General features: G+C 34.2%; 1 protein-coding gene across 1 annotated transcript; it reads left to right on the top strand.

The window, feature by feature from the left end:
• The first annotated feature begins 1,324 nt into the window (after window positions 1-1,324).
• LOC109004247 (V-type proton ATPase catalytic subunit A) lies at window positions 1,325-8,999 on the top strand. The gene is made up of 20 exons (XM_018982736.2): window positions 1,325-1,620; window positions 2,661-2,787; window positions 3,092-3,147; window positions 3,230-3,286; window positions 3,444-3,555; window positions 3,650-3,687; window positions 3,810-3,911; window positions 4,268-4,324; window positions 4,426-4,497; window positions 4,582-4,683; window positions 4,780-4,842; window positions 4,926-5,058; window positions 5,707-5,813; window positions 6,491-6,685; window positions 7,194-7,280; window positions 7,366-7,470; window positions 7,707-7,804; window positions 7,922-8,000; window positions 8,454-8,542; window positions 8,633-8,999. Exons 1-20 carry the CDS (start codon window positions 1,543-1,545, stop codon window positions 8,745-8,747), a joined length of 1,872 nt encoding a protein of 623 aa, XP_018838281.1. The 5' UTR covers window positions 1,325-1,542; the 3' UTR covers window positions 8,748-8,999.
• The last annotated feature ends 4,456 nt before the right edge of the window (window positions 9,000-13,455 follow it).

Raw genomic sequence — 13,455 nt, forward strand, 5'->3', positions numbered from 1 at the left:
CAATTTATAGAGAGAGTTTGTGCATTAAATATTATAGCAATACCATATGATTAGACCCACACGTTAAAAGTGTTTTGATTAAAACATTCTGATAATCTTGATGCGCTATAGACACCCTAATGTATCTCACAATGGTTGGTTTGGATATTCGAAATATCTCAAATATTTATAAATAATAGTAAATTAATTTGAATTAAAATATTTTATTAGATTTTAGAAAATGATAGAGAAAAAGTTGAATAAAAATATTATAAAATTAAAAATTGTTTGAATACAATTTTTTAATAGTATCTTTGTTTTGAAATTTAAAAAAGTCGTATTTTTTTTTTTGCGTTTAGTTTGAGCATTTGAAAAAATTATAATGATTAGACAATGATTAGATGAAAAAATTAAAAATTTGAAATTGAAAATATTATATATTTGAGTTATGTTTAAGAAGTCAAATATGAAATATCTGTATAATACCTGAGAATACTTGTGTTCCCAAAGCATCAACATTAAATAAGAATCTCGTTGTTGAGATTAGTACTTTGATCAAAATTAAATGGTATAATATAATAATATAAAGAATAAGGAGTTATTTGGAAAACACATCATTTCATCTCATTTCAAAATTTTTCGAAATTTTTCGAAATTTTTTTTCTATACATCACTTAAACTCAAACACAAATATTTTTCAATTTTAAATTTTTAAACTTTTTATCTAATGATTATAATTTTTCCAAACTTCTAAACAAAATACAAAAATAATTAAATTTTTTTAAATTTCAAAATAAAAATAATATTAAAAATAACATTCTAATAATATTTTTAATTTTATAATATTTTTATTCAAAATTTTCTCTCATTTTTCAAAATCTAATAAAATATTTTAATTCAAACTATTTCATAACTATTTACAAATAATTTTCCTACTATTTATAAAATTTTTATATGATTTCATTCCTTAACTGCTCAACATTCTCTAAAAAAACTACTATTTAGGTCTCGTTTGGAAATAGAAACGGTTTTATCTCATTTTATCATTATAATTTTTTTCAATTCTCATATAAAATATAATAAATAATTTAATTTTTTCAAATCTCAAAATAGTAATAATATTAAAAAATAATATTTTAATAATATTTTATTTAATTTTTAATTTTTATGTAAAATTATTTCATCTTTATCTCAGTGTTGAAACGGACCTTAGAGTGTACTATGCTGCGCTGAATGTATTCCATCTTAAACCATCCGGCCAATCATAAATCAATAACTGCAGGGATCTCACAGCAGGAAATCGAAAGATCAGGAACAGAGAGGCAGTATGTGTCTAACATAGACTATTCCGCTGAGAATCATTTCCTTCCCCGAAACCAATCCCAGTACGTGTCCTACAAATTCACCCCTCGCATCGAGATCTCTCTCGCAGACACAGACTCTCTCTCTCTCTCTCTCTTTTAAGTCTCTGTCGTTTTGCATATAATTCGATCGGAAACGCTTGAAGGGGGGAAGTTTTGGGTTTTTGCAGAGCCCCTGAGATCTTGATCGGAGAGCACAAAAATGCCGGCGGTCTACGGATCTCGATTAACGACCTTCGAAGATGCCGAGAAGGAGAGTGAGTACGGTTACGTCCGCAAGGTTCGTACTACTTATTTCCGATTGAACCTTGGAGTCTCTGTTTTGCCACAAATCTGGTGCGTTTTGGTTGTTTTGGATTCTGGATTTTTTTTTTTTTTATTGGATTGGCTGCGTGCATTTTAGGATTGATCTGAGTATTGGTCTACTATCATTTGGGGTAAACTTTTTTGCGAATTATCCGTCGTTCAGCTTTCTGATTGTTGAACTTAGGTCTTTTTTTTTTTTTTTTTAATTGCGTTATCGATTCGAGTCATTGGCGTTTGAGAGATCTAATAATGCGACTGACGAGTGGGGTTGCGTCGTGATCCTACCTCCAAATCTTTGTTTCGAAACTGGAAAAATAACAGAGTGAAGAACTTGTAGGATATTCGAAGGTGAAAGTGTTAGCATTGAGGGTTTTGGATATTTGTTTGTTATGTCTACTTAAAGATAACTCTGTTTTTTCATTGCTTGTAGCCTAGTCCTCTGAACCTTAAAGTTCTTACAAATTATAGACTTGCAAAGTGTTGCGTTATCTTGTTACTCTTCTTTCTAGTTATACTTTTGTGGTTCTGTTGGGCGCTATGCATCCAATCAATGATTTTCTTATATACTTTTGATATCGAGTGAAAGAAGATATAAATTATGTTGATCGGTTACTTTATGGGTTGAACTTATTGCTAGCTGAATTTGTTGACCATATTGTACATAATGGATTTTGCTATGTATTTATGTCTTCCCCGTTCACGAGCCAGTCGATCAACAATGGTTAAAGTCATCGAATTGATGTGGTGTTCACTGATGGTTGCAACATGGAATATGTGTTTACGGCTTGTATCATGTTTGTTTACTAAGTCATCATCTTACAAATAGTCTTAAAGTTCTGACTTATCAAAACAAGAAAAAAAATCCTAATTTCTGGTTGGTCATTGGTTAAAGTTGTGGTCACTGCATTGGCTCATCAGTTGTGTTGAATTTCTCTAATCATGTGTGAATGTAAAGGAACTGGATGTGATAACTTAGAAAAGGTCTATTTGTGTTTTTCACTTATGACTTGACAGGTATCTGGACCAGTCGTCATTGCAGATGGCATGGCAGGGGCTGCAATGTATGAGCTGGTCCGTGTTGGACACGATAATCTTATTGGTGAGATTATTCGGTTGGAAGGAGATTCTGCTACAATCCAAGGTATTTACTACTATTTCAACTCATAACAATCTCTCTGTTGCAATTCTTTCATTATTACATTATCATTTTTTCTTTATGGTTTCTGGCGGCTGTCCATGTCTATCTATCCAGCCTACTAAATAAATTGTTGAAAGTGTAAGAATAATCACGCTTATCATTCTCATCATTATTAATATTATATTCTGCATTCTATAGTTTTTATATGGTGGGTATTAATTATCAAAAAATAGAAAAAAGTTTTTATATGGTGGGGATTATTCAGAGAAATCAAAACCAAACAAGAAACTTGTCTTCTCTTTTTCAGTTTATGAGGAAACAGCAGGCTTGACGGTAAATGACCCTGTGCTACGAACACACAAGGTGAGCCTACCATCATGTCTTTTCCTGGTTTTCTGATGATGCGTTAAAAGCATCAGCTAACAAAAGTATGCAAACTTTGTAGCCTCTATCGGTGGAGTTGGGACCTGGAATATTGGGAAATATTTTTGATGGCATTCAGGTATGCCTAAATTGAACTTAAACCTGGTCTTAGTTAATTTATAATTTTGCTTTAGGTTTAATCTCCCTATTTCCTAGCAAACCTTTTGAACATTACCCTTGCAGGCACAAAATGAATTAGTGGTGTTTATTGTTTCAGTTTTATTTGTTATTGACAGAGGCCTTTGAAAACTATTGCAAAAATATCTGGTGATGTCTATATCCCTCGCGGAGTCTCTGTCCCAGCTCTTGACAAAGATATACTTTGGGAGTTTCAGCCTAAAAAACTAGGTGATATATTAAATTATTTATACGCTGTTTAGAATGATTGTTAAATTGATGCTGTTTGATTATGCTAAAATCCAATGTCATCCACTGGTCACAGGTGAGGGAGATCTTCTCACAGGTGGAGACTTGTATGCTGTAAGTTTTTCAGAGTTACTATTTGTTTTGCATTAGCTCCTTTTGAATTAGCACTTGACTCTTTTGACTTCCTTTCATTAAGGTTCTTCTGAGCCCTAGCTCTGATATATTTCACAATGCAGACCGTCTTTGAGAACAGTCTAATGCAACATCATGTTGCACTTCCTCCTGACGCAATGGGAAAAATTTCTTTCATTGCAGCACCTGGTCAATATTCATTGAAGGTTTGTCTGTCTAATTTTTTTTGCATCATATTTTATGTGCCTTTATAGTCCATCACCATTGCCAATTCAAAATTTTCTGAATTTTTTCACACTGATTCTGTGTCTATTTTGCATTTGGCTGTTTAGCTGTATATCTAGCAATGCTGGGAGGGCATCTCTTGACTTATATTAGGATGCTTTAAGATGAGATTTTTCAGTTGTTTTTTAATTTTTGGACTTTCTGCTAATTTTTTGTTGAACCTGATCAAGGGCGAGTAAAGGAATATATGTACACACACATGCAGTGCACACAAATTTTGTTTTGAGATCTTTCTTTTGGAATAGAATTTATCGACTATTCCTAAATGTATGTGCAGGATACTGTCTTAGAGCTTGAGTTCCAAGGTGTCAAAAAGAAATTTACCATGCTTCAGGTTTCTAATTTTGTTCTTTTGGTTATACTTTCATGGTTGTATCTTTATTGTACTTTCCTTAAATTTTACATCTTTAATTTTACTTTACCCCTATTCTGCAGACTTGGCCTGTACGTACACCACGGCCTGTTGCGTCAAAACTTGCTGCTGATACCCCTCTACTTACTGGGCAGGTGGATTCGTGAATTGTTAGTTGCTTCATGCATAAAGTTTTAGTTGATGATTCTTCAGTTCTGATGAGTCTGTTTTCATTTCAGCGTGTTCTTGATGCCCTTTTTCCTTCAGTTCTTGGTGGGACTTGTGCCATACCTGGGGCTTTTGGTTGTGGAAAAACAGTCATTAGTCAAGCACTCTCGAAAGTGAGATTTTCATCTATCTATCAAGGATCTCTGTACGCATTTGTGATGCTGTAATAATCTTAGTCATTATTTATCTAATGCATTTTTTTTGTGCAGTACTCTAATTCTGATACTGTAGTTTATGTTGGTTGTGGGGAACGAGGGAATGAAATGGCAGAGGTCTGTATTTTCTAAACCTGATCAGCAATCAATTATTTTTGTATTTTTTGAAGTTGATTCATCCAGTAATGCTAATTATGCAGGTTCTTATGGACTTTCCTCAATTGACAATGACTTTGCCTGACGGCCGTGAGGAATCTGTTATGAAGCGTACAACACTTGTGGCCAACACTTCAAACATGCCAGTGGCAGCTCGTGAGGCTTCAATTTATACAGGTATTTCTATTGGTTCTTTCCACACAATTTAGTCCAGCTTGTTAAGGTTTAACATTCTCAATTGTTTTCTGGAATGACCTCTCTAGTGAATGCTAAGTATTGTATTGATGCTTTCCTGTTTGATTATAATTGTTATTTATTTTTCAGTAATGGTCATCTAGAGTTACAACAGCAGAAATTTCTGAACCTGACATCTTTATTGATATCATATTTTATCTGTAATACAACACGTTCACTTGTGGTGAAATATTTTTTGTAATTTTCATGATGATGGATTTCTAGATTTGTTGCTATTGTATTTTCTTTTATCTTGTTTCTGAAGTGCTTTGATAGGAAGATGCTGTTTGAACATTGTCCTATTTGCTCTCAAATTAATATCCTTTTTCGTTTATGATGTTATCTTTGAATTAATATATTCCTGATGATTTCATTTTGTATCCCCATGAAGTTTTCAGTTTTCACAGTCCCCAGTTCAAACCCAGGCTCAGATATCTCAATTTCTTAATTTACTTAATGAAAAAGAGTTCTCAGTTTTTCACATTTATACTTGCATGTACATAGGTGTGCTTTGTAGGAAAAATAACATGCATAAGGTTCTCTTATTGTGGCTGCTATGACAGTTTTAAAATTATGATTACGAATTATCAGGAATCACAATCGCTGAATATTTTAGAGACATGGGCTACAATGTTAGCATGATGGCAGATTCAACGTCTCGATGGGCAGAAGCATTGCGTGAAATATCAGGGCGGCTGGTTAGTTTTGCCGATTAATTTTAACTCAAGAAAATTCTCTTTAATTTTTTGAAGTAATTAATTTGATGCTTTATGTAGTGCTTATTATTGTCTCACTATTAGCCCTGAATTATCATATGGACTCTGTTTATGGAATCTCTCCATCTCTCTCTACACACACCTGCATTCCCTTGCTATTCTTTTTTTAAGTTGCCAAGTGTTCTCTTTCTCAAGTTGTGGAGGGTGACGTCAAGCATCCATTGTGAGTGAAGTCAGGTTCACATATATCTTTATTACTCTTTTGATTTGGCTGAGATTTGTCTCCGTGCTTCCAGTCTTATTCTGTAGGGAGTAATAACCTTTCCCTTTTGCTTCTCTCTATTCCTTGATTGAGAGGTGGATCCATGCTTTACCTTTAGGTAGAAGTGTTCACATTAGCTTCATAGGAAGGATATATCTTTCATAAATTTTGCCATTCAATGAATCTTTCAATGTTGTCACGTGCTTAGTCTTTTAGCCTAAATTTACTATTTGTTTTTCTTGTAGGCCAGCAATAAGTTAGTTAGTAATTCTTTGCATTATGGTTAAGTGTTGTAAGATACATGATTTATTGTATTTTAAAGCACATTTCATGATGGATAGTGTGTTTTGTATTTTCCTTAGCCTACTCTAATGTTGTCACGATTTCTCTCATACAGGCAGAAATGCCTGCAGATAGTGGATATCCTGCCTACCTTGCAGCACGTTTGGCCTCATTTTATGAACGTGCTGGTAAAGTAAAATGTCTTGGGAGCCCAGAGCGTACTGGTAGTGTCACAATTGTTGGTGCTGTTTCTCCTCCTGGAGGTGACTTCTCAGATCCTGTGACGTCTGCAACCCTTAGCATTGTCCAGGTAAAAGATTTGATCTGGTTTCAGCATTTCACATTTTAATTTCTATCAGGCATATTGCTGAAGTTGGGTGCATTACATGTGGCAAATGCACAATTTTGAGACCATCAATATGGCCTTCCATAATTAGGTTACATAATGAGTAATTATCTTATTCATCCTAAATTTTATCATCCCCAATCACACTTGTTATGTGGTATATATTTTTAGGTGGTTGTCATTTAAGTAGTTGATAGAAGAAACCAATTGAAACGTGCCATATAATTAAGTGTGACTGAGGAGGACAAGGTTTAGGATCATTAATTGGTTCAATTGTTGACCCACCTATATTTCTGTATGGCATATTATTTTGAGATGTGTGCTAGCCTGAGGTAGGCAGTCTCTCCTTTCATTGTCATTCAGATGCATGAGTTTTGCTTGCTTTGATTATTATGTAGAAGTTAGAACAACTTATTATTTTATGCAATCTGTTAGTTTCGTTAATTTGATTTATCTTGTTTTTTTCCTACAGGTCTTCTGGGGTCTGGACAAAAAACTCGCCCAGAGGAAACATTTTCCTTCTGTAAATTGGCTTATTTCCTATTCAAAGTACTCAACGGTATGTTTTTCTACTGTTTCCTTGTCTTCTGTATAACAAAATCATGGCAGTCCTATACATTTATAGAAATTTTCTCCTGTTTCAGGCATTGGAGTCTTTCTATGAGCAATTCGATCCAGATTTTATTAACATTAGGACAAAGGCCCGTGAGGTGCTGCAGAGAGAAGATGACCTGAATGAAATCGTTCAGGTATACCTTTTTTGTTGGTGATTGAGCAATTATATTGAAACGGAAGATTAGTCATATCCATCCCTGTTCCTATGGCTTTGGTATATATACATACATATATATATATACACACGCGTCAATCGTTTCTTTTCGAGCAAAGCATGTGCAGCCAATGTTAATTGTTTCTTTTCTTTTTTCACAAGTATTTAATTTCTTTTTAGTAATTACTGAACATCCTTACCGTCTGGTTTTCACAGCTCGTAGGAAAGGACGCATTGGCTGAAACAGACAAGATAACCCTAGAGACTGCTAAGCTTTTGAGGGAAGACTATCTTGCTCAGAATGCTTTTACTCCGTGAGTCCCAGCTTTTCTGGTTTTTCGTTCAAAAAACTGTTTTGAATAACTTACACTGACATGACATGGTAGCCTTTACCTCATCTCTTATAATGATGTCGTTTATGGGTTTGGCAGATATGACAAATTCTGCCCTTTCTACAAGTCTGTTTGGATGATGCGCAACATTATCCACTTTTATAGTTTGGCCAATCAGGTATATCTTAGTTGGGTTAATTTCTTCTATTTCCCTAAAACGAGTGATCCTTCTTCTTCCACCATGCCCCAATAATTCCTTTTTTGTTGATTCAAGATTTTTTCCCCTGTTCACAGAAGTATCTCTTTTTTCTTCAGAAGTAATGAAATTCTTAAATTGACTCCCTCTTCATGTTTCTAGTTCCCTGTATTTTTAGAAAATTAAATGCACGGCGAAGAATTTGTCATGTTTTATTTTTTTCATTTCAGTTTGATTTTTAAAGACTTGTGTTTTTCCCTTTTCCTTTTTATCTCAAAATATCGCAAGAGCTAAAGGAAATAAATAGAAAGTGAATGGTGTTAACGGACCAGATTTTGTTTACCTGTGTCTGTCTGTCTCTCTCGTGCTTTTCTTGTGTTAAATGATTGGAGCATTAGTTCAAGCTAGCATTAATGTAATGCTGACAAAATGCAGGCAGTGGAGAGAGGAGCTGGTATGGATGGTCAAAAGATAAGTTACAGCCTGATCAAACATCGATTGGGGGATCTCTTTTACCGTCTAGTGTAAGTAATTATAATGGTGCTAAAATACTGGATCACTATTTTGTATGAGAAGGAATGTCTTAATATTATTTTGATTTATCAACATCACAGGTCTCAAAAATTCGAGGATCCGGCTGAAGGAGAAGCTGCTCTTGTGGCCAAGTTTAAGAAGCTGCATGAGGACCTGTCTAATGGTTTCCGCAACCTTGAGGATGAAACTCGGTAATTAAAAAGATCTTAATAGGAAAGATGTTTTATATAGATGGTCTGAGTGGCGGCGAACTCCAGCATGACTGACAGCACTTGGATTATTGATTTTGTATGGAGAATAACAGTGTTAGGTCTATGGTTTTGCCAATTTCAGTGCTTGTTCGGTATTTTATTTTAGGTGGGGTTTGTAATAATCTTTTATTATGTATTTGCAATGATTCTCGTGTTATTTATTGGTAATAAGAAAAAGATACATTGTTTGTTCTTATTGGGCTTTACAACTCATGTTTTGTTTATGTAATGTTACATGCGAGAAACGTACTAATGCTCATGCTCAGAGAAATGTGGCTGCTAACATTTTCTGCTACTCTCTTTGACCTCTCCATGGAACAAATGGTTTTTAACATAAATGATTGGTTTCCAAATACATCGTAAAGCCAGAAACTGATGTGTCTTGTTTTAGACTTCTAGAACCATCGTATTGCAAAGCTCTTTTTAGTATAAAATGTATCTAGTATGCTATATTTAATTACATCAATTTGAATAAAAAAATTATATGCGGCTAAAAAGTGGCTTCTTCAACCAGTCCTCCTCAATGAGCCTTTATTCTCGTTTGGTTATGCAGTTCAGATGAGAAATGAGATATTTTGTTGAAAGTTGAATAAAATATTATTATAATATAAATTTTTAATATTATTTTTATTTTGAAATTTGAAAAAGTTGAATTATTTATTATATTTTATTTAAACATTTGAAAAAGTTGTAATGATTATATGAGACGAGATGAGATAATTTAATTTTGTGTAATCAAATCAATTATTATAGTGATATGATGAAATGCTGATATCAAGATAATAGGACGGACATTAAATGTGTTGATGAAGGTTTTGCTAGTGCTTGTCCGGGTGCTTAAAGAGCTTTTTTATTGTTCTCTCCAGGCGATTTCACTGTCAACCAAAAAAACTTAAACATCCCATCTTCTCCATTGAGAGTGGGTCCTCCTGCTGTCTGGCTTGTCCTGAAGCTGTCCAATTCTTTTTTTTTTTTTTTTACTTTGTTTTTTGCCCATAGCAAGGAGAAGTGCCGATATGCTTTTCGGCCTCCCGTGACTGCCACGCGCCCCACCGCAGAACTCTCTAGCCACCGATCTTTGGAATGATTGAAGCAAAATGTCAAACAGAGTGACACGTACGTCTCATTCACGGCTCAAACTGGGCATAAGATCTATGCGTTGTTGCACTGAGGAGAGCCTGTCGCCGCCACTCACAGCATTTGTTGGGCCAGTGGCCTCAAATCTTTTATATCCGAGCAACCTCCACTCTTCTACTATGGCGCGTGGTCTCCAAATTCCTCCAGACCAGCGAGATGTTTTCGCTTTTCCTAACTAATGATCGTGGGAAAGAGGTAGTGAAAGTCTTCAATCCAGACTAGCAAAATGCAACACAAAACGTCTCACCACAGCATCCAATATTAGTATTACAGTCCGTTTATCAGACTGTATCAAAACCGTTTCATGTGGCTTCCTTTTGTAGGAAATGGGTGGGGGTCAAATCATTGACCCCATGTATTTTTCTTTTTTTCTCTTTCTTGTGCTGTCTTCGCTGGTTTTGGATGAATGTTAGGGGCTCCCACTCTGTTGACTCTTATATCCTGTAACTGTTGAATATATTTATAATATGCTTGCTTAAGAGAAAAAAAAAGTATGCTTTTGCTAGTGAGCATAGTCCAAGTACAATAAAGGTCGTAGTAGGGATTATCATCTATACTCGGTTTACAAGTCTCGCGCTATATTTTTTTAAAGAAAATATACAGTACTTATATATTTTAAGACTGTATTTAGCGTTATTCTATTTATATACGTAGGGGGTTGGGTATGTAAAATAAAATCTTTTCTCCACACTAAACGCTAGAAAGTAGAAAGACATTTAATATCTACAGTTTTATTGCAAAAGTAGGAAGAATTCCAACGTGAAATTCTTAAAGCAGCTACCGCAATCAACGGGCGCATTATAGTTGTGCCGTAAATTGACTTTATGTGCTATCTATAACTCAGATTGGTGTTTTCTGAACACACTTGGTGCTATGACTCCCGAGGGTTAAAAATGTTTAACTAAATTAGTATTCAAAAATTAGGATCCATGCCTCAGGATCTCACCATGGAGGGCTACTGAGGCATGGAGTCTGTCTGTTTGTTTTTTAAATAAAAATTAATAATTATGCACAAGATTGTCTTACGTCTTTTTTATTAAGTCAGAAGGATTGAATTAGTAACGGATGAAATTAGTAATAGATTAGGCAAATATCAAGTTTGTTATAGCACAAGGGGGTTATTCCTAAAAAAAAAAAAAAACAATTGCACAAGGGGTGAATCTCAAGGGGTTATTGACCAAAATTTTCTTAAATTTATTCTATTAGAAGGTAGATAAAGACGACAGTCTTTTTTATTCTAGGGTAAAGAATGACGACAACACTTCAAACTTTTGTTTCAGTGGAATTTTGTTAAAGATTCAACTATTGATCCAAAAGTCTGAGGATGTTGGATACTAATTTGGTTAAACCTTTAACCTTTAGAATCATAACATTCTACCACGCTTCCGAATCAGACGTCTAGGGAGGCCCACACTATCGATACTGACCCGGTAGTAGACCTTTCCATTTTAGCAGTTTTACTCATTTATCAGTATTCAATGACTTAACACCATGCTTATACATAGTACCAAGACATTTTAATCCAGCCTATAGGTCGCCCCTTCCGTGACTTGAACTCGTAACATAGTTTTAATTATTAAAGATCCAACCATTGATCTAAAAATTTTAAAACTGTTGGATACCTAAATATGGTTAAACTTTTTAACCGTCAAATCATAAAAAAACTCATCATTAACATAGATAGAACAATATTTTTGCTAAATACCTACTCAGTTCTTCTTTGACTACCTTGGACCTACTCAGTCTCAACATTTTCCTTTTGACCTTGGACCTACTCAAGCTGGGTTTGTCCTAGAGAATCAGGCGATGGGTCTCGTGGTCATTTAGAGCAGATTTGCAACGTACATGGTGATTACCCTTGTTTGAACGTAAGATTGAGGAATACATCTGATTAAAGCGTAAAATGCTACATGTACGTACAACTTTATTAATACTTTTATAAGGCTCATTTTATTAATTTTCTTTTCAAATTCAAGTCTAAATTTTATAATGTTTAGCATATCAATAACTGACACGTGGATAATAAATTATTCCGCAAGTTTTTTTAAAAGTACAGTTAGTATTTCCCCTGATTAAATGATATTTTGAAAAAAGATTCATTATATTTATTGCCCTGCATCTGGACTTGTGATATGTTGAAACCATTACTTATTAGGTGATAGGACCGAATATGCAGGTTGAAACACATAAGGCTCAAGGATTAACTAAAGTTGACCAAGGAAGTGATATAAAGGAAAGAGACAGCTATACAAAAGGAGAAAGCTTCACCAAAAATGGGAGAGATTGAAGAAATTTATGGGTCTAACTCATCTCATAAAATCGATTGTACAAGAGAAGATTGCTCATTGCTTATAAACATGCTCAAGACCTTATCCACAGTCAATGTGAGATTATTTCTCAACACCCTCCCTCATGTGCAGGTCAATATTTTTTCTGATCCTTGTCACAAGGTAAGTAGTGTGGGTCCCCATTCGTCCTGTGGCAGGCTCTGATACCATAAAGAAATTTATAGGCCTAACTCATCTCATAAAACCGATTGTACAAGAGAGGATTGCTCATTGCTTATAAACATGCCCAAGACCTTGTCCACAGCCAATGTGAGATTATTCCTCAACAGAGACTTCCTCACTTCTGTACAACCTAAACTTCATCTTCAACCTCTTTTCTCCATATTTTAACTGAGAGTAAAAGAATTTTTGAGAGCTTATAAAATCCTCAAATATAATAGACTTTACTCTCAAAATATTCATTGATGTAGACCGTAGTACTGAATCACGTAAATTCTTGTATTATCTCTATTTACGTTTTATAAACTTCATATACGGTTTGAGCTATGGGAGGGCATTCCAAGCACCTCAACCATCAATCCTGGTTGTAGTTTGTTGTGTTCATGTGATTGAAAAACCACCAAATAAACGCATGAACAAATGTGGGAGAAAATCAGAAATCGTGTCAAATAGAAGTTCATAAGCAGAGAGTTATTATGAGTTGTGGGTGAATGAACATTATTGATAGTATCAACAACAGTGAAGAAGATCCTTTCCATTGTCGTCTTTAAACACTGACCCATGACTAACACCTCTCTCTTTTTCAGCAAGGTCAGCCAATTTCTTAAGTCAAATAACAAATAAGGATAGCTTATAGAGTAGCCTCTTCCTCTTGATCCTCTTCCCCTTTCATTTTTTTTTTCTTATTATTATTGTGAGAAGTGCTATAAAAACAAAGTAATTACACAAAAATAAACTCACAAACTCAGGGACGAAGCCAGGATTATAAGTTTGGAGGGGCCAAGTATTTTAGGTTGAAATAAATAATTCAAATGAATTTTTAAAGGAACACCACTAACACAATGATAATAATAAAAAAAAAAAAAGTGATTAAAGAGTAGGAAATTAAAAATCTAAAGAAAATGGCATTTCACAAAAATCATAACAAAAAAAGAAGTTTATTTAAATTTTTAATTAAAAAGTGTATACATAAAGTTTAGGCAAACATCAAAACAAAAATTATGATTT

This window comes from Juglans regia, chromosome 7 (assembly GCF_001411555.2).
Source record: "Juglans regia cultivar Chandler chromosome 7, Walnut 2.0, whole genome shotgun sequence".
NCBI lineage: Eukaryota > Viridiplantae > Streptophyta > Magnoliopsida > Fagales > Juglandaceae > Juglans > Juglans regia.

What these genes read in the sequence shown, in the direction of transcription:
- LOC109004247 (XM_018982736.2), top strand. Translation starts at nt 1,543, where the DNA reads ATGCCGGCGGTCTACGGATCTCGATTAACGACCTTCGAAGATGCCGAG. An exon ending in TTAGTCAAGCACTCTCGAAA is followed by an intron (nt 4,684 to 4,779) that starts GTGAGATTTTCA and finishes TTTTTTGTGCAG; the next exon opens with TACTCTAATTCTGATACTGT. An exon ending in GTGAAATATCAGGGCGGCTG is followed by an intron (nt 5,814 to 6,490) that starts GTTAGTTTTGCC and finishes TCTCTCATACAG; the next exon opens with GCAGAAATGCCTGCAGATAG.